This window comes from Pan paniscus, chromosome 11 (genome assembly GCF_029289425.2).
Source record: "Pan paniscus chromosome 11, NHGRI_mPanPan1-v2.0_pri, whole genome shotgun sequence".
Lineage (NCBI taxonomy): Eukaryota > Metazoa > Chordata > Mammalia > Primates > Hominidae > Pan > Pan paniscus.
Window position 1 is genome coordinate 21602791 of NC_073260.2, and position 25045 is coordinate 21627835.

General features: G+C 44.0%; 2 protein-coding genes across 2 annotated transcripts; one reads left to right on the forward strand and one right to left on the reverse strand.

Moving 5' to 3' along the window:
- The first annotated feature begins 15121 nt into the window (after window positions 1-15121).
- On the forward strand, window positions 15122-16935 carry LOC129398738 (centromere protein O-like). The gene is given in 2 exon segments (XM_055117701.2): window positions 15122-15747; window positions 15749-16935. Coding segments are annotated over 2 exon segments (801 nt in total). The 5' UTR covers window positions 15122-15418; the 3' UTR covers window positions 16221-16935.
- On the reverse strand, window positions 16254-18583 carry LOC129398739 (adenylate cyclase type 3-like). Its single transcript, XM_055117702.2, has 3 exons — window positions 18410-18583; window positions 17618-17742; window positions 16254-17016 (listed from the first exon to the last, which is right to left on the reverse strand). The coding sequence occupies exons 1-3, from the start codon at window positions 18468-18470 to the stop codon at window positions 16834-16836; spliced, it is 369 nt and encodes a 122-aa protein (XP_054973677.1). The 5' UTR covers window positions 18471-18583; the 3' UTR covers window positions 16254-16833.
- Between the last annotated feature and the right edge of the window lie 6462 nt (window positions 18584-25045).

The following is a 25045-nucleotide window of genomic DNA, read 5'->3' on the forward strand; positions in this document are numbered from 1 at the left end:
TTAAGTTTCCCCTTGTAAGGCTTTCAAACACAATTTAGCCTTTCTCTGCTGGGCTGGGCCAGACACAAAGACATGCACTGGGTCTTTTTGGAACACAGAGCCCATGAGCGACTATAATTAACAGTTTCCTCCTGCTAAAGGGAATAGGGTTTTGGTGCACAACATGGCCTGTTTGTGAGAATAGAAACTGTACTATTCATCACAGGGTACCCAGTGGGCTGTCTGCCCAAGACTGCCTGTCACAGCCCGATAAGGATTCCAGGCATAAACGTTTGAGGTAAGGAATCAAGAGATAGAGTCCTAGACAGGAAAAGAGAGGAAAAGGGGTGGATATGCAGAGGATGAAAACTCACCATGTATGGTATTGTGGAAACAGCATCCTCTTAAAGTCAGAAAACCTACGTCTTGTATTCTGGCTTCACTGCTTTCTGTGCTGCCTTGAGAATTCATAGAGATCCTTAAATCCTACTTTCTTGTAAGAAGGGAATAATAAGATGTCTCTCAAAGACTGTTGCATTAAATCTATACTTCCTTTCTGGGAAAGTTTATGTCAATATGCTCTTCCAGGATGATACTGACTCATTGATAATCCTCCTATGAAGCCCTAAATAAGTAATCAACCTTCCAAATAAGTCATCGTGGAGCACAGTACCAGAATTTTCTCTCTAACCCAGGACAGTGCTGAATGGCTATGGATGTCCTATGGGTGGAACCATGCTCCTAAAACAGAAGCTGCTCAATATGACAGGGGTGACTTTCAAAAAGTTGGGTTTATCAGAGTATGTAAGAATATTACTGTAAGAATATGAAGATGGGTACAACAAAGACGTGCTCCACAAATGAGAGCCACTGTGAAGGAAAGCACTGGAGATCTATGAACTGTTAGAAACTCAGCATTTGTGCAAGGAAGGGGTGACTCAAACAGGATTCAGAAGCTTATTTCACTTAGCATAATGTCCTCCAGGTCCCTCCATGTTGTCAAAAATTACAGGATCTTATAGCTAACAATATTGTATTATATATTTAAAATTTACTAAGAGAGTAGATATTATGCTAAGTGTTCATACCACAAATAATAATAATAAAGGGGTGGGAGAAAATTTTCGAAGGTGATGGATATGTTTATGCCATTGATGGTGGTGATGGTTTCACACCTATATACTTATCCCCAAAGTCATTGAGTCACACACATCAGGGGTTCCCCAACCCCCACCACAAACTGGTACTGGTCTGTGGCCTGTCGGGAACCAGGCCATACAGCAGCAGGTGAATGGCCAGTGAGCAAGTGAAACTTCATCTGTATTTACAGTCACTCTCCATTGCACGCATTACCACCTGAGCTCTGCCTCCTGTCAGATCAGCTACGGCATTAGATTCTCATAAGAGCATAAACCCTATTGTAAACTGCACATGAAGGGGTCTAGGTTGTGCACTCCTTGTGAGAATCTAATGCCTGATGATCTGTCATTGTCTCCTACCACCCCCAAATGGGACCATCTAGTTGCAGGAAAACAAGCTCAGGGCTCCCACTGATTCTACATTATGGTGAGTTGTATAATTATTTCATTGTATGTTATAATGTAATAATAATAGAAAAAAAGTGCACAATAAATGTAATGTACTTGAATCATCCCCAAAACCATCCCCCACCCTCCCTCCTGTCCATGGAAAAATTGTCTTCCCCAAAACCAGTCCCTGGTGCCACAAAGGTTGGGGACCACTGATATACATTATATATGTACAGCTTCTAATATGTCAATCATAAATCAATGATGTGATTTAAAAAACAAAAACAAAAACAGGAGTTAGAGGAAGCACAAGATACAAAGGCTAAGGTCCACCCTCCGGCGCTGCATCCTCGAGGGAAAAGGCAGGACGGTTGCTATGTGCTGGACACCTTCACAATGTTAAGTGACTGCGGAAAATCCAGACCCCAGCTGTGTGGTTACAGAGTCGGCATTCTCACCACTGACTCTTTCTACCTCCTTTCCTGTAGGGACCAAAAATCCCGGGGCAAAAGGAGAAAAAGAAAGGGTTGGTGGCTGAGACTCTCTCCCTTTTCTAATAGAAATGGGATTTCCAAACCTCCAACGGGGTTGGAACCATCCTGTTTAATTCTACATGTATTCTTAGGTTCTTCCTCACCCCAATCGGTTCCCTAAGTAAAATGATTATCACCGAGTTTTGAAAGACAGGGGGGACATTTTATATATCTATTTCCAACGAAACACCTTCAATGCTCTCACTTCAAATAGCCCATTCATCTCCCAATGGCCAGTGAGAACTCCAGGAGTCGGAACATTTCTTCTGTAAATAAAGGGATGGAAACCGTGTGCACGAACACCCACCAGACAAAGTCGGCCTTTCATTCTCGCATAAACGCAGGCGCGAGCCACAGAGGCAGGCACGTGTGCCAGGCCGTCCTCCCTGAAAAAGCCGAGTTCCCTTCTCCAGTGCGGAGTCAGGGGAGCCCACCCTTTCAAAGGCCCCTTTTGAAAGCAGCCGGCGGCTTGAAAGGAGGCTCAGATGTCATTTGCGCGGCTGCGCCAGCTGCACAATGGGCTGCGCGCAGAGCCGGGTCCCCGCGGGGCTGCCCAGACCCTGCGGGCGAGCGAGCGCGCGGGAGCCGTGGCCGCGGCTCCCTGAGCACCGCGCAGCCTTGCGAAGGCGCGGGCGCTCCAGAGGCTCAAAGCTGGGAACCCCGGCGTCTCCGTCCTTCGTGGCGCTGATGAGAACGGCCTGCGCTAATGAGTTCCACCAAGTTACTGTGGCTAGGCTGCCCACAGGACTTCGGGGCATCGGGCTGACTTTTCAGTTCTTCTTTTAAGTTCACTTACTTCAAAGTTTTCCATTTGAAGCTGTTGAGAGAGCCTGATAGACGCCAGAGAAGAAAGGACAGCAAAGATAAGAAAAGAAAAGAAAAAAAGACTGAAAAATGCTTCAAGCAAAGAAAAAAATAAAGATAATTTTTAAAATAGCTCAAGTAACTGAAGATAACGATAAAGACATTAAGCACTTCTCCACCCATACCTGATCCACTACATTCTGACTTCAGTGAAAGATGGAAGTCTTGGGCTTACCAGGAACTGAAATAAACCCAAACCAGGGGAATTAAGAGGGGCAGTCGCTGACAAGAACTGTAGTGGTTTGTTAGAATAAACCACATATTTCCTCCTTGGGAGTTTTGCAGATTGACAAGTAAATGTGAAAAGTATTCATCCCCAAAGGTTCCCCAGATAATTAGCTTCCTCAACGTCATTGATGAATCTTCAAAAACAGGTTTTCATTTGTTTACATCACAGATGGGAAAACCAAAGTCCAGAGAGGTTAGGTGACTTATCCAAGCTAACACCCCCTGTAGTGCTGAGGACTGGATTATTCAAATACAGCTCTGGTGTTCTTCAACATGCCATTCTGCCTGTAAATAAATAAGTAAATAGATAAACCAACAAATGAGATAAAGAAAGAAAAAGAAAAAAGTTGACCAAGGAAAGGTTTTAATCCAGTGCTTTAAAGAAATTGGAGCCTCGGCACAGATCCACTGTCCCACTGTCCATACAGCATGTCTCCGTTAAATAAGGGACAATCATTTATTTCATTTATCACCCAGCATATGAACAGCATCTATTAAATGCAAAGGCCATACAGCGCTTGACAGAGAAAGTACTATGAAATCAAACAAGGTTGATCTCAGAGCTTTGCGAACTCAGTAGAGAGGTAGTACATGCAGTCATATCTATAGCCAAGGTAGGAAGGAGAGCAAAGAGTAGAAGCTAGCATTTATTGAGAGAAAGGATGGAGTGACAGTAAAACACAAATGATGACCAATGCTGATCAAAGCTTAGGTGAACAGTGATCAACAGCATTGGCTCAGAGTCCTAGTGCTACCATTTCCTCACTGTGTAACCTTAGGTACATCAGTTAACTTCTCAATTCTTTAGTATCATATGAGAATTAAAATAAATAATATGTGTGAGATGCACAGAACAGTTATTGGCACATTTTAAGTACTGAAAAAATAACCTGCTATAATCCCTGTTGCAAACACTTTGCATTTATAACCTCGTTAAGTCTTCATGACAGTTCCATGGGGTATATGAAAGTAGCTTCATTTTACAGATGAGGAAACTGAGGCATTGAGGCCCTGCCACCTGCCCAAATTTACTCACCTAGTAAATAAGGAGTTAAGCTCTAGGCTCAGGGAAGTCTAATTCAGGTTCATTCTCTTTATAACCGTAAAACATTGCTTCCCAGGACTCATACCAGAACTGCAAGTTTAAATTTTACTCAATCCAAAGGTTTTCAAACCTGATTTAACATTTTCCCTATGCCAGGTATCTATCTGTTAGCTTACTGTGGATATAGAGAAAAACAACATAGATTCTAGCACCAAGTTCCAAAGAGAATGTCATAACTGTCATATCCCTGTGGCAATTAAAGAGTTTTTTAAAAAAAGTATTCCAATGTTAGCTCCCATAGCTTTCCAATACATGGCCTTTACTTCAAACAGACTTTAATCTTGGGGCCAGTTTGCCTTCCTCCCACCAACTCCTTCTATGTCATCTACCAGATGTAAATCTTTGAAGCAAGCCAAAGATAATAGCAAGACAAGGACCCTAAGGGTGGGAAGTTACTTATCCAATATTATTTTAATAAACCTCCCATCTAATACAAAGACTTTTCTAACAACATCCTCAATGGTTTTTGAATATCTCTAGAGACAAGAGACTAACTACATTTGAAAAAGCATCCCTTTCCATAGGCATACAATCCCAAGTCCCAGATACGTCTTTTTATATTAAACTGTAAATTCCACCCACAATTCTAATTCTGCCCATTAGGATACACAAAATAAATCTGATCTCTTTAATTCCGACTCTTCTTTAAAAAATTGCACCCATTCCCTGACTTTATTCAACATCTCTGTTATGCTAGATTCTTCCTCAGAGAATATGGCTTTTAGCCATATCCCAAACACTCCCCTGGATAAAGTATAGAGCTTGTCAATCTCCACCTTAAAGTAAAGATGCCATACAGAGGCTGACTTTTGGTCCCACCAGAGCCTTATAGCTAAACTTCTACTTGAGCATTCTAGCTTTATGAATGCTGTCTGAGTTTGTATTAGCTCTCTTCCACCTTGGGAAGGGAGAATTCAGTGCCAGCAGCAATATCGTTAGTTCATCTGCATCCCTGTTGGGGACCAGAGAAGCAGGTAATTAATTGTTTCTCTTCTGTGCGAAGCAGCCGGCTTTCTTTGGAAAAGTTCATTCCTCATCCAGCAATGGCTTCTGCAATTAAAGCTATCCACAGCCAGGAGTTTGATTAATAGAAGGGAGGTTTCTCCTTTGCTGACAAATGAGAAGAAGAGAAATCAGATAGGGAGAAGCTGAATGCATTTGCTTAGCACAGGGCCTGGCTAATGCTCTTTCCAGAGAAAGAGCTGTAGTAATTCCAAGGGACTGAGAGGGAGCAAAAATCTCTTAAAAGTTTTCACAGTAATGGATCCAAAGAACCAGATGTGCCTATTCCTCAGGAGATGAGCAGAAAGGGCTGTAGTCGGCAGTCTCTGGAGCTGGAGAGGATTTCTCCACACAGATGGGAAAAGCAGGGCCCAGAGAAGGGAATCTGATTTTTCCAAAGTCACACAACTTGCCTAGAAAATCAAGGCCAGCTGCAGCCAAACTTCACCTTTCACAGTCATAGAGTCACTTTGCTCAAGCTGAAAGAGCAATGGGACAGTGGGCTCAACTATTAAAATTGAAGAGACTAAAACCCTGAATCCAGAACCCTAGATCCCCAGGCAGTCTTCTCTCTATGGTATCACAGTTGCCCGTGGCAGAAGGTATATTTAGTGACCTAGAATAAGACATGTATGAGAGAAATCGGCCACTTCATAAATTCTACTCATGGTTCCTAGTTTTTCCCTCCGTGAATCTACTGAATAATTAAAATCTCCTGCTTCCTTGGAGATTAGAAGACAGTGATTCTCTCCCTAGAGCATTGGAGCATTTTTCTCTCCCCACTGAGCTCTCAAGTTCCCAGAACTTCTCCTTAAAGAGCCTCGAGCAGGTGGGAGATGGGTAGTGGGAGCCTGAGAATAGCAGGACGTTGAAAAATGTCTATGGACCGTGGGGCTAAACTGTCAGCATCTATGCAGATCAGCAAAGGCAAGGAGGAGGCAAAGGCAAGGCAAGCCGGAGAGGTAGTAGAGGCAGGCTGGAATGCTAAGGGAACAGCTGTAGTCAGGAGACAGTGAATGAGAATGTGGCCCTATGTAGTCCAAGGCAAAGGGCAAGTCAGAGGCTAGGACCAACAGGGTTTATCAGGAGGCCTGGGAGTTAGGCTAGCATAAGTCCGTTCCATGTGAATTCTTGTGGACATTGGATCATTGCAATCATTGCAACAGGAAAGTTCTTGAAAGTCCTGGGACCTATCCCACAGGTGGACCATTAGATTTCATGGCCCAGCCCTCTGAGAATAGGGCTTGAGAACCTGGTGGACATAGAGACTCTCCCAGGTCAGAAGGTTGGATAGTTGATGAGAAGAAAAGCCATACTTTGTCTGTAAGAATCAGAAAGACCCTGGATTTAAATGTCAACCATTCTTACTAGCTACATGACCTTGAACAACTCAATCTGTGAGCCTTGTTTTTCTTATTTATCAAATAGCTTTTGGTGGTGATTAAATAAGGTGATATATTCAGTGCTTAATATAGTACTTGACACACAATAAATGATAAAAATCACTGTCAACAACAGTAGCAGTATTTAATGCTACTAATGTAGCAATAATGTAGTAATAATGATAAACTAACAGAGGTAATAATAATAAGAAAATCGACCAGTGTAGCATGCACAGTTGGTTGCATAGATTAAACGAGGAAGTGCAAACTATGGCCTACAGGCCAAATCCAGCTCACCACCTGTTTCTGTGAAGTGCATGAACGACAAGGTCTTTTACATTTTTTAAGGGTTGAGAGAAAAAATCAAAAGAAGAACACAATTTCACGACAGGCAAAAAGTATTCCACATTCAGTCATCAGTGTCCATAAATAAAATTTATTGGAACACCGGCTGCCCAGTCATTTACATTTTGTCTGTAGCTGCTTTTTTGCTGCAACAGCAGAGTTGAATAGTTTCAACGGAGACCGTGTGGTCCTCAAAGCCTAAAATATTTACTCTTTGGCCCTTTACAGAGAAAGTTTGCTGGCCCCTGGATTAGATCCTCCTCTCTCGCCTCCTCCCTGCCATCATTTTAGGATGAATGCAACCTTGGCCTTCACGCTCTACAGGCTGTCACAGGCATGTTTTGCTAGCTCTGAATGTGCACTGCAACCGCCAGGCTGCAACCCTATTTCTGCATCCTCTGACACTGGGACCGTGATAATTCTCCATGTGGATGTGGACTGATAGACAACTCCCCACGGGGACTTGAAATAACTATTTCCCCCAGAGTGCATCTTCCTCCTCCCCTGTGCAAACACACATGCTCTTTGCAAAGATCTAACAATTCAAGTCATAATGGAAGGGAATCTCACCTATTTTATTGCCATAGTTACCGAGATTGCAAGTTTAGATGCTGTATTAGCAGTAAGTGCACGATAATAATAGAAGTCAGGGAGGAGGGGACGAAAAGGATTCTGGCTCCTGTTTCTCCCTACAGCATCCTTCAGGGCAAATATACCAGAGACAGTTTGCATTAAATTGCAAAGTTGGCAGTTTTCTTAAAAAAAAAAAAAAAAAAAAACAAATCCAAATAATTGCTTTAAATTCTCTTCTCTTCCCCCAACTGGTTAACCCTCACGCAGCCCACCTCATTCTGAAACAATGAAAAGGAGGTTAAAAGAAAAATAAGTGGCCAGGGTTACCATGGAAACCAAAGTGGAAGGCAAGTGAAAGTCAATTTAAGGTTTAAATGCATATGAAGCAGATGTATGTGTGTGGACATATTTGCATATAGATATCCATCTCCCCTCCTCTCTGCTATCCATAATGTGTTCTTCCTTCCAGGCCCACCTCCGGACCGTCCACCTCCAGGGAAATTGTCCTGACAATTTCAAGCCCCAGTAATCTCTCCCCTCTGGAACTCCATTTGAACTGCAGTTTGGACACAGGATCGACCTCTTAATATACACTGTCCGGGAAAGGAACCGGAAAAAACCTTGAGGTCACTGACTGCTCTGTGCTGGCTTATCTCTGCGTCTTTGCTCTTGCTGTTCATGCCACCTGGAATGTCCTTGCCCACTCCCTTCCCCTGAGTGATTCTTATTATCCCCCAAGTCTCCATGTAGACAGTGATTTCTCTGCAGTGCTTTTTTCTCAATTCCTTGCCTCCTTCCAGTTTCCTCATGCTCGGTTATGGATGCTTCTTTTATGCTCAAATAGGCCCATCACGATTAATTACACTAAGTTGTAATTACTGCTTACAGAATGACCACCCATCTCCAGACTATGGAACACTGGCAGACAAGGGGCTGTTTTACTTTGTGTACCCTTATTGCCATAGATATAATATTCTAGTATAAATAATTCGAATCTCACAATCTAGATCAAGACATCCATTTCCACATGCAAAAAAGCAGTTGCTAATGTTATTATTAATGTTGCTAATTGTTATGATTACCTTCAAACGCACAATATTCAACTTTCCCTCGTTGCTTCGAAGGAAAATCTTGAATACGTGAGATAGGTGCAGAAAGGGGAAATGGAAGGGCTGGGATGGGAGAAAACTTACCATTTAAAAAATGATTAAAGGACTCTGGAACTTCTGGCACAAATAAGAAGCTCAAAAGATATGATTTTCTAAATTCACTTCTCAGAAGAGAGTCCTGGGACAGAACATTTTCTGCAGGACTCCAGAGAACAGGTGCAGGGGGAAAATAAAAGTTATGGAGCAGCGTTTGTGTTTCATAAGAAAACACAGGCAGAGCTTTAAAGCTGTTCAACATAAGAAAAGGCTGTCATGTGAGATAGAGAGTCCCCCAGCGTAGGAGCATTCAAGTGGGCATTGCATGAGTAAATATATCAGGACATAAGGGAATGAAAAATATGATGTGTGTTTAATAATTTGCAGAAAGAAAACTGGAGTTTGAGGTTATAGAGGTGGCAGTGGCCAGAAGAGATGAGGAATATGCAGAACTGAGTGGGAGAGGCTAAAACTGTAGCTTACAGACTGAGCACAGAAAACTGTGTTTTGCATTTTCTTTTTCTGCAGGAATTGGGGACCATGGAAGGATTTGATGTGGAAAGTGACATGATTATTGATATGCATTTGGAAGTTTACTCTATTGGCTATAAGCAAGATGGAGTGGAGGAAACAAGCCTAGAAAATATGCAGCTACTACAGTAGTCCAGGTGAAGGAGGCCTGAATTAAGACAGGGGCAGGAGGGATGATGAAGAGCAGGGATATTTAGGACATAGTGCAAAAGTGTAAGGGACAGGCTGTATCAACCAGTCCTTCCATGTAGCTTCCACTCACTGTCTGCCACCCCTGTGTCTGCCCTCTTGGAAAACAAATCAGCCTTCCTTGTTTGCAAGAGCAGACTCAAACTGTCTGTCGCTAGGCTGCGAAGGTTGCAGTCACCTTGAGTGGATTCCCCACGCAGCTCAGTGGGAAGCAGAGCCTTCCCTCCGCTGCTCTGTCAGCTCCACTTCGCATCAAAACTGCTTTGTGTGTCACCAGGTTATTAAAGTTGCGGATTGCAGTGCTGTGTCAGGCGATGTTGTGCTAAAACTGGGTCAGAGAGGGCTGTCTCTCTGGCAAGACGTGGGCTCCTGGTGTCCCCACATGCCAGCCCTGGTTGCAAAGACTCCTTGGCTGCCTCTCCCCAGCTGGCTTTGAGAGGAGGACATAATAACCCTGTAGCTTGGCCTTTGTATTTAGCAGCTCCAGTGGTAAATAATTCCCTACAAGAAGATTGAAAAGGGCTCCTCTGTTCTCTTGGTCATTCTTTGTGTCCATAAAGATGACAAGGTCGTGGTTTTTTCAATTCTCTTTTGAATCCTTCCTTTTCACAGATAGAACAGCTATAGAAAGTGAAGAATCAGCTGTTTCAAAACCCAGGCACCCAAGTGTCCCCTCTGCTGTTCCAGGCAGCCCAGGGACAAAAGGGAAACAGAGGGGTACAAACAAACAGAAATATGTTCACAAAGGGTGAAAGGGTGTCAGGAAGAGACACAAAACTCCACTATGTCTCTGTGGTCTCATGGACCAGTCCATGGACCATGTCTCAAGGAATGGTCTCATAACAAGGGAGACACAGAGATGCAAGTTTGGGATCAGAAGAAGAAATAAGTTCCTGGATGGAGGGAGCTCCCTCAATTCAATTCAATTCAATCCAGTGCACATGTATTGAACACCCACTATGTCATAGTTGTGGATACATCCACGAACAAAATAAACAAAACAAAGATCCCTGTCCTTGTAGAGTTTATATTCTAGCAGAGGGAGAAAGATAATAAATGATAGACATAATAAATAATGTATTATGTAAATAATTACATAATATCAATCATCTGGTATGTTAGAAGGTGATAAGCTATGGAACATTTTCATAGGTAAAAATCCATGTAAAAATCTATGGAGAAAAAGAGACAGAGAATGGAAAAGAGGAATGTCAAGGGACAGGATTGCAATCTTAAAAAGGGTGTCTAGGCCTCATTATAAAGGTAATATTAAAAGCAAGATTGAAAAAGGTAAGTGAGTTATCCTAGTGGATTATCTGAGGGAAGCATGTTCCATAAAGCGGGAAGATCCATTTCAAAGGCCCTAGGTAGTAGTAATGTGCTTGGCAGGTCCAAGGCACACCAAAGAGGTCATTGAGGCTGGAGGTACATAGGTGACAGGAAGAATATAGAAAATGAAGATGGAGCAAGATGAGGGAGAGCCTATAGGTCTATGTAAGGACTTCAGTTTTTACCAAGTGTATTATAAGAAGCCCTTGCCCCAGAAGTTCATGAAAGCTCAGCATGAAGTAGAACATAATCTAGAAAACATATTCTAGAATACTGGTTCTCAAATGAGGATTATTTTGCTTCCCAGGGGATGCTTCACAACATCTGGAAACATTTTTGGTTGTCACAATCAAGGCAGATATGCTACCAGCATCCAGTGAACAGAGTCCAGGAATGCTCTTAAACATCCTACAATGGACAGGACAGCCCTGTACAGCAAATAATTATACAGCACATAAGTCAATAGTGTTGAGGCTGAGAAACCCTGCTCTGGAAGAAAGTAGAGCTTCAGTGGCTGGCAGGCTACATGTTCTTTGAGTAAAATGTACCATTACTTTTAGGAGAATCTAACAGGCCAACTTACCCTTTAGGTATGGTAGGCATAGTGACTAAAATCCATATTTTCAGAGGGCCACAGTAAGTTTTAAATTTTTGATATTAAAAGAACAATATAGAGTAGATTTTGCATTATATTATCTTTATTCCAAAACAGTCATAAAATTTTTTTTTTGTTTTTTTTTGTTTAAGATGGAGTCTCGTTGTGTTACCCAGGCTGGAGTGCAGTGGCGTGATCTTGGCTCACTGCAACCTCTGCCTCACGGGTTCAAGCAATTCTCCTTCCTCAGCCTCCTGGGTAGCTGGGACTACAGGCATGTGCCACCACGCCTGGCTAATTTTTTTTTTCTTTTTGTATTTTTAGTAGAGATGGGGTTTCACTGTGTTAGCCAGGATGGTCTCAATCTCCTGACCTCATGATCCACCCGCCTTGGCCTCACAAAGTGCTGAGATTACAGGCATGAGCCACTGTGCCCAGCCTTCTTCTTCTTCTTCTTTTTTTTTTTTTCTTTTTAATGGACCACAAGGAACTCCTGAAGGGAAAGGTGCTTAGGGAAAGGTGGCCCTAGAACTCAGCCTTCTCTGCCCTTAGATTGGAACTTGTCTGTTCTTGAGTCCTTCATCCATCAACTGTGCTCCCAGACCTAAAGAACTCAATCTTGTCCTGCTCTCTTTCCTTTCCAGGTGTGTGGAGTTCTAAACATAACTTACTACGAAGTTCAGGCCAACAGAAGTCATTTTCATAGAACCACAGAAGAACACTGTCAGAGCTAGAAGGGTCTTTTGAGCTTATCTTCTCTGGCTATCTCATTTTATAAGATAAGGAAAGTGAGTACCAGACAGCAGAGACAAACTGATTAATTTGCACCAGAGTTGGAGCTCAAGGAATCATCTCAGGGCTCATTTTACCAGCTTTCATTTTCCAGTCTCACGCTTGATTTATACCAATTTCCTCAGAATGAGTCTCATGATATCCAATGTGAAAAATAAAAACCCAAAACCCTTAATGTCATTCTGTGCCATTCCATGACACTTTTCAGTTTTCAAAGCTCTTGAGTACACTATTTCATTTGAGCTTTAAAATAGCCCTGTGAGATAGAGAGAAGGCAACTTTTTCATGCTGATTTCTGAGATGCACAAACTGAGACTCAGGGAGTCCACATGACATGTCCCAAATTACAGGGCTAATACGGGGTGGTGGTGCAGACTGAAATTCCAATCCCTGACTGCTCTTTTAGGACTGTCTTTCAAGTCATCATTTTTTATTATTCTTGGTATGTCATGTGATACCTAGAACATACTTTGCATTCAATAAATGCTTATTGAGTGAATAGTTGAACTGTTGTGTTTCATAGATTAAATCATGTTCCCAGAAACAGATAAAAGCCTGGTACATTGTAATAAGGTAGATGTTAGTCTTGCCCACAAAAATGTCAGCAAAGAAAAGGGGAGTAGGGAAGCATTTGTAATTTTAGTTCACTTGAAACAGAAACAACATTATACTTTATTGTTTCCCTGTGCCATTTTCATAAGCATGAGAAAATAAGTGCAAATATGAGGAAATAAAATGAAAGATGATAAGGTGTCAAAACTTCAGATTTTCTGGGAATTTCTGCTTAAGGGAGCCAAATAAACAGATTGCTCTACGGACTTGCTAGTCTTCCTGACCTATATTGTTCTTATTTTTTAATCTGGAGCCATTCAACCCTAGAGGTTAAAGAAAAAAAAAAAAAACCCAACTTACTTTGTTCTAGGAAACAAGTAGGAAGAAAAAAACAAAATTGGCTGCTGAGCCAATTTTGACCTAGTCCTACACACTGGGGTTCCCTGGATGGCCTGTGCATATGCCCCTGCCATATGGCCTAATTATAGAAACAGGGTTTTTTCCTCATTCATTCACTCATCACAATCTGATAGTGGGCACCTACCATTTGTCCTCATCGATTCTTCCATTTAGTAGCAAATATATATTGAGCACCTACTATTTGTTAGGCATTGTGTCTGGTGCTGAGAGATTGAGAAAAAAAGGCATAGTCTAGCTCTCTAGAAGCTCATAGTTCAGACTGAAGTGTAGGAAGTGCACCTGTAAATAAACTGACAGTTACAAAATCAGGTGATTAGACCTAGAAACAGAACATGGACAAAGTCCTCTGAGAACAGACAGTGGGGAGTGCCTGATTCTATTCAGCGAAATGGGGTGATTGAGAAGGCTTTGCAAAAGATGCCAAAAAAGAGGCATGGAAGAGACTTTAGAAGGAAGTGAAAGGACGCTCTGGGTAGAGACAGCAGCATGAGCAAAGTCAGACACATGTAAGAGGCCATGCCACTTCTAAGAAAGCCAATAGTATCCCAATAATAATAAATTCCAGTCCTGATTGCTTATGAAGGACTAAGCCATGGGTTATTTTACACACACAGTATTACTGAATCCTCCCTTCAGTGCTGAGATTTACCTATTTCATGGATGAAGAAGCTCTTGTCATTGAGAGGAAGTGGGTGACCTACAATTGCTCTTATAGCATAGCTAGTAAGATGAGCCAGTAATTGGACACTGATCTGTCCATTTCCAAAGCCCCTATACTGCACTGCTGCTTCATTTTTTTGATGGGAAAACTGAGGTTGAAGCAGGTGAATTCCCTTGCTCAAAGATCACATGGCTGTGACAGTTGAACCTAAAACCAGGTCAGGTCTGTGTACTATCCGCTGCCCCACCCTGTCATTCTGTACAGGGACTCATTAAAGAGATTTCAGTGTGGAGACAGAAATGTTTGTTTTGTTTTGTTTTTCCACCTTAGTGACAAGAGCTGAGCTACACAGCCTCAAAAATAAATGTTACCCTTATGGTGTGAATAGAGATATCAATACAAATTGCCTCTGAGTCTTTTGCATCATGAAAGGGAAAATATACTCAGCTGGAGGAGTTTCAGGAAAAAAATGAAAGAGAAAGAAAAATAATGGGCTGACTGAAGAAGGATATGGACGTCCTTTGGGAAGAAATGGCAAAATAAAGGCAGAAGATTTTAGGTTGAGGCAGTGGGAGCACTTGGGAGTTGCAGGAGAGGGTAGGCAGAAGCCAGGAATGTACAACATACAAGAAATAAAGAGGACAGCGAAGGCTGCTCTTGTGTAGAGAAGCAAACAGAACACGCATCAGTCAAGACGGCTTTGTCTGAAATCCACAGAGGAGAAATGAGGAGGAGTATTCTAAGAAATTAATGGAGGAAAAAGCAAAGAGTTGAGATTAAGAGTCCCACTGGTGATAGAGCACACATCCAAAAAGAAAGAGAAAAGCATAACTGAGAAAGTTAGAGTCTAAGAAAAAAAGTAGCAACACAAAGGAGAAAAGCCTAGAGGCTTAGAAAGGAAGCCTTGAAGGATGACAATAGAATCAAACAAATACAGAGAAATTACAAGTTATCATAGGGGGTATATAACACAACTAAGAAACAAAGAATATGAGCTCTGAGTGAAGAGCAAGTGCAGATAACTTGAGTATAAGAAAGAAGGCAATGTGGACTGATAAAATGTAAATGATTCATGAAGGGAGCAGGGGTCGATAGCTAACACTTATTGATCATCTGTAATGTGCCCAGTATTTTATATATGGTCTATTATTTAATTGTCCTAACAGTTCTGTGTTGTCAGCATGTTTAGACATATGTTCCTGATCCAGGAGAGATTAAGTGCTTTAAACGAGGTCACACCTCTCGCAGTGCTAGAGCAAGGGCAAGCATTGAGCTGTGCGTAAGTCCAGAGTCACTCCTTTACCTATATTTCAACCAGCCTTCATCAAGATTGGTGGGTTATACACCGGTCAGTAAAGAGCAACATGTTTGGAAATGCTGATGCGCCCCAGCTCTTGGAGGACCTGCGGCTCCGCCCCAGAGGCCGCCATCTTCCTGACCACCCGAAAGGCCGGACCTACTCCCCGGTGCATCTTGGGATCAGGGCGGGGCCCTGAGCGCCGCCATGCTTTTGTACGGCAGGATCGCAAAGCACGCCGGGACCGGTTGGTTTGGTTTTGAAGACGTGGATGGCGGGAATTCTCGCTTCTGGCCTGGCAAGGACATTGGAGTCCCTATCACCGGTTGCCTAGACAACTTCATGGGAAGGCCCTTGGGAATCTGAGATGGAGCAGGCGAACCCTTTACGTCCAGATGGCGAGTCCAAAGGAGGTGTTTTAGCTCACTTGGAAAGGCTAGAGACCCAAGTGAGCAGATCCCATAAACAGTCTGAAGAGCAGCAGAGCGTGCAGGCCCAGGAAGGTGCTCTTGGAACCAAGATTCATAAACTCAGGCGTCTGCGAGATGAGCTGAGGGCTGCGGTGCGGCACCGGCGAGCCAGCGTGAAAGCATGTATTGCCAATGTAGAACCCAACCAAACAGTGGAGATCAATGAGCAAGAAGCATTGGAAGAGAAATTGGAAAATGTGAAAGCCATTCTGCAGGCGTATCATTTTACAGAAACCACTCCGGATACATCACCATTCAGTCCCAGTCTTCATTCCCCTGGAAGAGATAGCTGCAAAATATTTACAGACCAACATCCAGCACTTCCTGTTCAGTCTCTGCGAGTACCTGAATGCTTACTCTGGGAGGAAGTACCAGGCAGACCGGCTTCAGAGTGACTTTGCAGCCCTCCTGACTGGGCCCTTGCAGAGAAACCCACTGTGTAACTTGCTGTCATTTACTTACAAACTGGATCCAGGGGGTCAGTCCTTCCCGTTCTGTGCTAGATTGCTGTATAAGGACCTCACAGCAACTCTTCCCACTGACGTCACCGTGACATGTCAAGGAGTGGAAGTATTATCCACTTCATGGGAGGAGCAACGAGCATCTCATGAAACTCTGTTCTGTACGAAGCCCTTGCATCAAGTGTTTGCCTCATTTACAAGAAAAGGAGAAAAGTTGGATATGAGTCTGGTCTCCTAATAGATTGTTTTCACTGCACTGGGAGCACATCAGAGAAATAAATCCCCCCTCCCCTGCCAGGTGAAAGGAAATATTGCACTTTCTGTTCTCATGACTAAGGGGACAGGAGTTCCAGAAGAACCTTTCAAGATGATCAGGAACACCAGGACGAGGGCCGTCTCACCTCACTCGGACCACATGGAGACCTCCCTTCAAAATGGGAGCCATGTCCTGCCCCACCAAGCCCTGTCTGAAGTGGAGCTTCCCCGCCTGTGCTCCCTCCACAGTCCCGGAAAGCCCAGCGGCAAAGGCAGCTTTGTCCCAGCTCTGCCACCCTCCTGCTCACAGTGGTCAGGGCCCCTCAGGGGCAAGGACGGCAGGGATTGGAACGAGGGCTCTGGAAGGACTGTTCAGCCCTATGCCTAAGACCCCTATGCTGGGGACACTACAGGCACACAGAGGAATAGCAGGGCCACCCTCAGAGCTCACACATCCACGAACAAATGAAGGCTGAGGAGATTTCTAAACCTAAAGTCCATGAGTGTGCACTTCAATCCAGGAAGGTCGGGACTTCCTTCAGTTTCAAAAAATAAATTCTCCCTTCCGGTTTGGACTGTTGCAGGCTCGAGGCCATTCAGGAGTTGTCCACCACCTGGTGGGGCAGTGTGACAGAGGGGCCATTGGGGAAGGTGGCTAGCTTATCCCGCCCCTTCAAGAAGAAGGTCAGCAGCTCCCCCTTCCCCTTCACAAAGATGGGGCCTCGCCTCACAAAGCGGAAGCCGTACTCTCGGAGGATGACTTGGGTTTCTTCTACCACCTGGAGAGGGAGGGGGAGCAAGAACGTGGCGTTACAGGGGGAGCCTAGACTGAGGGCGGGTGGGGGCTTTGGGTGGTTGGAGCCGAGCACTGATCCATGGGTCCCAAGCAGTACGGGACACTCCCCAAGCCTCCCAGGGCCAAGCCCTTCCACCCGTGGCGAGCAGCGGGTGGGAAGGAGAACCCTGGAGTGACTGGCTGGCGGCCTCCTCTCATCCAGAGACTTCTCTCCTAGGATGGCCATGGGTGGCAGCACTGTTACCTGGAAACTGCCAGTGCCTGCTCTTCTGTCCCTTTGCCCCTTTCGTGGAGCTTTTCTGCCAGACCCCACTGAGACAGATCACAAGGTATTAGAAGGTTCATACCCAGAGGTAGGCCATATGCATCCAGAACTTCAGCCCAGATTTTGTGGATGGGTGGAAGTGTTTCTTCCTGTGCTGAGGCTAGCTATTGCAGAGATTCCTTTCCACTCGCCCCACGTCTCTGCCTCTGGACTTACTGTTCGGGGCCAGGGTGGGAGGCAGGGGCACGTGGGAAAGCACTGTTCCGGTTTTGTTCTCATGCCGAGTCTGAGCACGTGCCAGCTGTGCCACTGGACATACCTGAATGTTGCCCATGACCCCCGTGGACTCCATCCTGCTGGCTACATTGACTGTATTGCCCCAGATGTCGTAGTGTGGTTTCCGGGCTCCGATGACCCCAGCCAGAACCCCGCCTTTGTTCATGCCTAGGGTAGAGGCATTAAGTTCAGCACAGCCACAGGCCACACCTTGTTATGGGCCTCAGAAGCCATTTCCTCTCCAGACCTGTACCACAAAACTCCTAATGTAACACATCATTGTCCTCATTCAACTTGGCTGTATGCTATTGGAGGGTGGAAATCACGTCTCCTGTTTATCCGTGTGCTTGTTAGGTGTCAGCCGCCACCCTCCCCCATATGCAGATTTACTCGGCATGGTAGTGGCCAGCTTCTAACACAGCTGGTATTTCAAGTCTCCTGGGACCTCACTCAGGAATGATACCCCCTCAGTAGAAGCAGCAGGTGATCTTAACTCCTTTCAAAGAGCAGGCCTGTCTGGGAAGCCATGCCCTCAGCAGGCACAGCAACCCCTCTGGAAATGGATCACAAACTCACTTCTCACCCAGGCAGGCCAAGCTTCTATTGTAACAGTAGGCACAGTATAGTCTGATCATCACATCAGCTGGGTTTTTGGTTTAGTCATCTAGAGTCGTCTGGACTAAAGGTCTTTCAGGTCTCCTTGCCCTGTGAGTGCGTGAACCTCCCCACCCGAATTGCCTCAGTTGTCCTGAGCCTCATGTCTCTCCTGGTGGTGGGCCAGGCCCCTGCATGGGAAGGGAGCCTGCTGCGGGGCAGGCCAGCTGGGGGTGCTCACCTATGCGCAGCATGAAGTTATTGAAGGACTGGTTGTTGATGTTGGTGAGCGTATCCTTCATGGCCAGCGCGAAGTCGGCCAGGTCAGCCAGGTGCTGCCAGCGCTCTCTCTCGGACTTGTCTTCCTGTGCCAGGGGACCGTGGAGAAAGTGTCAGGGGCCGCTCACTGCAGCAGCCTGCTCTGCTGCCTTCCCTGGCAGTGTTCTAGGGGTGGATTCCCTACACCTAGATGTTCAAGGCCTTACTCTTCCTCCCACAAAGGAGTCGCAGCCACGCTAGCTCTGACTTGCCACTGTGACAAAGTTCACGTAGCAGGTCTCGGCAAAGACTGGGCAATTGAGCAGAGGAGACGGACCTGTGAGTCTGACCGCGAGGCGGGCCCCTTCACCTTGGCTGGGCCTGGTCCTGGTCCTTAGGTTAGTCAGGTTGTCCTTGTTTGGATCCCTCAACTAGGTGATAAGCACTGGAGGGGGATGACCTGCCTTGGACGTGTTTCTGTAACCTCATCCATATAATAGGGCCGTGGGATGGTTGTAGAGGTAAAGCAGGATGATGGTGTTTTAAGACCAGAGCTTGGGACCAGGGCTCCTACACCTAATTTTCTCTCCTGGTAGCTGAACAAAGGTCTAAATTAGCTTAACAAAAGAACAGGCTGCCGTCAGCCAGAGTTCTGAAGGCCATGCTTTCAGTTTCCCTTGTTGACAATTGCTCTCCAGTTCCCATGAAAGCACAGAGCCTTAGGGGGCCTGGCCACAGAACACAACCATCTTAGGCCTGAGCTGTGAACAGCAGGGGGTTGTGTGTCTGTTCTGTTTCTCTGCTTGCCGAACTTTCTCAATAAACCCTATTTCTTATTTAAAAAAAAAAAAAAAAAAAGAGCAACATGTTTGGAAATGCTATTCAGTATATTCTCGGATGTTAAAATACAACAAATGCTATTATTAAACTATATCAAGTGATTTTCACAGTGCTAGAAACATAGAGATCACTCCATAAACGTTGGTTTTAATGATTATGCTTAGACAGAAATTGGACCTGGAAAATTTATGTGATTTATGTGTGAGCAAGAATAGAGATTGAAAAAGATAGAGGGAAAGATATTACAATTTCTCTGCTGAGAGCTGATGGTAAGCATCTTTTCCCAATCCCACATTTATTGACATCATGTTGGTATCTTGAAATTAGCCATGGTGGGAGTATTTACACCATAGAATTTGGCAAACAGAATCAAGGCTTTCTATTCCCCCCATCTCACCCCTGGAGAGCTGGTTGTTAAATATTTACCAGCATACCAGTCAATATGTCCCATCTGGGTGGCTGGGTGGGAAGATGTATGATCTTAATTATATTATAGGAAAGTTCAAAAAGCATGTTTTTAAATAAATTTACCTTCCCCTCAAAGCACACACTAAAATATGCTTGTAGAAACAAGATTTTTTCTTGAAACAAGAAAAATAATGTATTTGAAAGACGATTTTAAATGTCTTAGGGAAAAAGTATAATGTAAGGAAGTGGCTATGTATGACCTGTGAAGCTACATGTTAAAACTTGGATCTGGACAACAGACATTCAGATACATGTACTAAAATTCAGAAGCATCATAGAGCATGTATGAGAACAGCTTTTGGGATAAATGCATTGGAAATTAAATTCTGGCTCTGCCACTTGCTAGCCATGGAATCTTAGGCCAATTAGTTAACTTCTTTGTTGCAATTTCATCTGTAAAATAAGGATAAGTACAGTAATTCTCAGAGGAAGTCCACAGGACTTGGTGAAGCAGTGCAGGCCAAGCAATTTGCACAGTGCCTGAGACACAGATTCATCATTACACGCTGGCTTCCATAACTATACCTAGCCAGAAACTGGACCTGGGAAATTGCTACAGTGTATGTGCATGAAAGAATACAGATGGCAAGAGAGGAAACACTGCCCTCTTTTCTGATTCTTCTAGGGTAACAAATGCAATGAATTTCTCAAATGCTGAAATATTTGACTATAACACATAGGGGATCCTTGGAGATGACAGAAAATACATAGTGGAGATATCAGTTTCCTTCCTGTGAAACAAGGTGAATTGGCTTTATCAGTGCTTCTCAAATCTGCTTAATGATCAAATCACCCAGGGAATTTCAAAAAATATGCACTTCCTCTTCATAACTTAGAAGGGTTTCATTAAGTCCTTCAAGGTTGGGGTCCATGAACCTGTCTCTTTTTTCAAAGCACCCTCTCCAGGAGATTTTGGTTATTAGTTAGGTTTGCTGACCACTTAACTACATCTCAGTTCTATATGTGTCAACCAAAGATAAAATTATTACCTATCCAATTGCAGGCCCAGCCCCCACCCCTGGATGTTTCTCTTGAACTAGCTCCTTGCCCCAGAATTGGGGGCCCCTGACCATCAAGGCTGGTCACAGTTTGGGAAGTCACTGCCTCCCAAGGAAGTTCATTCAGCGTTGGTTAGGTCTGGCTCCCCTGAAAACTCAGGCTTAGGCTAACTCCACACCTGTTTATGCCCTGTAATGTCCATCTACCACTCCGCTCGGGGTCAAGTAGAGTCTATGGAGGGCATATGCCAGCACACAGCCTGGCATTCTGTGAGTGCTTGGGAATATCCAAGGGACCCCTATGGGCCTGAAATCCTACTGGAATTCAGTGCACTAGCAAACACTGGTTGATGCTCTGATCAGAGAAGGCTTCCAGAAGAAATGAAGTTTTAGCTGGACTTTGAAGGATAGAAAGGGCTTAAGGAGATAGAAATTAGGTGTCGGGAAATGTTGAAGCTCCTTATCTAAGCAAGGGATGAGATCAGAAATGAGTTTTTACATCTGTCACTCATGGATGGTGTGGTGGATGGATTAAAGGGGAGAATACGGGAGGTAAGAAACCTCCCTTGCATGGTCTATGCACACAGGGAGAAGCCAATGGGCACAGTATAGTGGGAGGATTTGAAGGCCACGAGGGCAGTTGGGGCCATGCAGTCACAGAGTGGGGAAATAGCATTTATTAAGCCCCTACTGTGTGCCAGTGGTCTACCTCCACTATCTAACTCCCTCTCCATCCTAATCTAGGAAAGTAAGCATCTTTATCCCCATTTGGCATGCTAACAAACTGAGGATGACAACAGTTATATGACTTTCTTAAAGCTATTCATGCAAGAAGTGGTAAAAATCAGGATTTGCACCCAGACTGGCTTGTCTCTACATATCAGGAACAGAAAGACATGTAATTAAACCGCAGATTTTTTTAAAAAAAGGGAAATGGTGACAGAGTAGCCATTTGCAGAGTAAGCAAAGGGAGTATCTAGATAAAAAATAGAAGGAGAGAAACACACACACATACACACACACACACACACAATTAGTCTAAGTGAGCCTGTCCCCTTGTCCTCTGGCTAATATATTCTGGGGCGAGTTTAGGGGATCTAGGAGAGAACGACTTGTCAGCTCATAGGAAGTAAATGATAGCATGAGAATTACCGATAATCTTATTCTCCTCTTTCAAACCTACCAAGGGACTAAGACGCATGTATTTTTTTTCTTTTTTCAGAAGAGGTTCGTTTTTCCTTTCATAACCACGGGCCTAGATTGTTTCTCTTTTCCCTCTGGTGTTTGGTCAAATACAACCTGATACGTGATGAGACTGAGCCTTTGCTAGGGGATACAAAAAAAAAAAAAAAAAAAAAACCCAAAGTCATACATGTTAGGCATTTCCATTCAGAAGGACCCCCTGTCTCTTCCACTTGAGGCTTTTGCTCAAATTAAATTACCTTCTGCCTGTTGTCACCACTGTTCTATATATATCTATTGCCTGAGCTATTGAGATAAATGAGTGGAGCCCAAGTTGTTGGGTCAGGCCACAGGAGACATCACAGTTGCTACCAATTCTCTAAAAGAACAGATTGTGTTTCTGGCCCTGAAAGTCCCACTCCATGCTTTGTGGGACAGAGCTAAAAAGGGCTATAGTATCTATGTCTCGTGATTTTTGAGTTCCTTTTCTAACAAGATCAGGAATCTCTTTGACATTCATCAAAGCAATTGAGGGTAAAGTCTCCACGTTCTTTTGATGGATTCCTAGGGCCAGTCTTTTCCGTTTCAATCCACCCACCACACCATCCCCTGAGTAACAGAGTTACATCTCATTTCCGATCTTTTCCCTCCCTAGAATAAAGAACTTCAGTATTTCTAAACACCTTAAGAGACATTCCAGGCCCTTCTGGGTCTTCCCCGCTGCTGTCCTTCTAATTTTTTTCTTCTTTATCTCACCCTTATTTTTATTATTAAAAACAATTGTAATAATAGGTATCACAAATTTAAGTGCTTACTATATGATGGTGTGCCAATTAATTTCTATTCACCATATTAATGTATTTTATCCCATTATAATTCTCTGAGGCAAACATCTACAGTATCCTCAATGTACCAGACTAGATGATGAAACTTAGGAACAGAAGGGTTAAGTAGCGTAACCTGCCCCAGGTCACACAGCTTCTATGTGGTAGATCAGTGATTTAGGTCTGTCTGTCACCAAACCCCAAATCACTAATCTTTACCTCATGTATGTCACACTACAATATAACCACATGTTTACATGTCTGTCCCTCTGTCACCTAAATCATCAACTCCTACCAAGAGATTAAGAATCATGCTTTTTTTTCCCATTGTTTTTGTCCCTGCTGGAACAGGGTCATGGTGGCCACACAGTATATATTTCCCCAATTTTAACATTTTTTTATTTTAAAAAGAGGAGGGCAATATTGCCAATGGATGGGGTTGATATAAAGATTTTCTTTTTCCTGAAATGGAGTCTTGCTCTGTCACCCAGGCTGAAGTGCAGTGGTTCAACCTTGGCTCACTACAACCTCCGCCTCCCAGATTCAGGTGATTCTCGTGCCTCAGCCACCTTTGCACCATGATGCTCAGCTAATTTTTGTATTTTTGGTAGAGATGGGGTTTCATCATGTTGGCCAGGCTGGTCTTGAACTCCTGGCCTCAAGTGGTCTGCCCGCCTCAGCCTCCCAAAGTGCTAGGATTACAGCTGTGAGCCACCATGCCTGGCCTCCCAGTTGTGTTTTATTTTATTCTATTTCCTAGAAGTAGATAGAAGTATGGTAAGAGCTCAAATCTGTCTCAGATTAGTTCAAATCCTGCTTCTGTGACCTCTGGATTTGTAATGCTCTAAGGTGGGTTTCTTAGCTGCACTGTGCCTAAGTTTCCTATCTTTAGAGTGGAGTAGATTAATTAATTCACTTAAGCACTTTGAAGAGTGTTGTGCATGGAGGAAGCTCTCCAGAAATGCAAACTTATTGTCAGTTGGCTGCCAGATGACCCAATATACTTTGCATACACTTTTAGAAATGTACCCAGGATACTGCTCTTCCCTGTCTGCACAGTTAGACTTGACCCTCCTGAGCATGGAGGTCATACTTTATTTGGATTTTTCTGGCATTCCTCTTCAGGGGCTGGCAGGTAGGATGAGCTCAGTCAACATTTTTAAATTAATAGACAGTGTTCTGGATAATGCCTGTTCTACCATCCACGCTATGGCAGTATAGGGATTCTCAGTTGCCTATTTTTTTTTTTTGAGATGCAGTCATGCTCTCATGCCCAGGCCAGAGTGCAGTGGAGCAATCTTGGCTCACTGCAACCTCTGCCTCCCAGGTTCAAGCGATTCTCCTGCCTCAGGCACCTCAGTAGCTGGAACTACAGGCATGCGCCACCACGCCTGGGTAGTTCTTTTTTTATTTTTAGTAGAGATGGGGTTTCACCATATTGGCCAGGCTGGTCTTGGACTCCTGACCTCATGATCTTTCCGGCTGGGCCTCCCAAAGTGCTGGGATTACAGGCGTGAGCCACTGAGCCCAGCCTCTTGGTTGCCTTTCTAGTTTCCATGCCTATGAGAAATTCATTCTACTGCCTTAACACTTGCTTATCAGCTAGTTACTGAAGCTGACCACATGTTGTGACCACACAGCATGTGTCAAGCACCATGCTGAGTATATGACATCCATCACCCATTTCGTAAAAACACATTGTATTCCACTACCCCAGTGTACTGGGAGACAGCAATGAACCCATTTTAAAACATTTCCCATGGAACTTACAAAGGAGGGGATATCTGTGTACATCCATTTAACATTTTCTACCTCCCAGAAAGCTCAAGTAGCACCTTACTGAGGGTCAAACAAAGCTGAAAAAAAGAGAAAGACTCTGCAGGAGGCTTCTCCTAGGCAGAATATTGGTGTTGCTACCCCAGAACAAAGGCTTTCTGCTCCAAGCCAGCCAGAATCTCCTGGTGAGAAAAGGGCAGGATCCAGCTCCAATAACAAGCCTTTATATCATATCCAAATGCATGTAAAAAAACAACTCTTTGTTCTTATTCCATATCACAGGTGAAAATAATGGGCCAACTCTCATACATAGGCGGACTGATGTAGTCAGTTTATGTATCTCCATCTTTATATCTGTCATCAGAGCTGCCAAACAATAAATGAGACATTTGAGGAAATAATCAGCTCTGTCACTGGATTTGTTAGCATAATCTGAACAATCATACTTAGGAGATATTTCAGGGTAGGATTGAAGAGCTCAGCTTTTGGAATTAGGCACATATGGGTTCTAATCTTCCATCTTACTATCTG

Excerpts from the sequence above, each read along its gene's own strand:
- LOC129398739 (XM_055117702.2), bottom strand. The coding sequence starts at position 18,470 with ATGAAGGATACGCTCACCAACATCAACAACCAGTCCTTCAATAACTTC. Across the intron at positions 17,743-18,409 it reads TAACTTCATGCTGCGCATAG|GCATGAACAAAGGCGGGGTT; the intron begins GTGAGCACCCCC and ends CCTCTACCCTAG. Across the intron at positions 17,017-17,617 it reads GGGTCATGGGCAACATTCAG|GTGGTAGAAGAAACCCAAGT; the intron begins GTATGTCCAGTG and ends CTCCCTCTCCAG.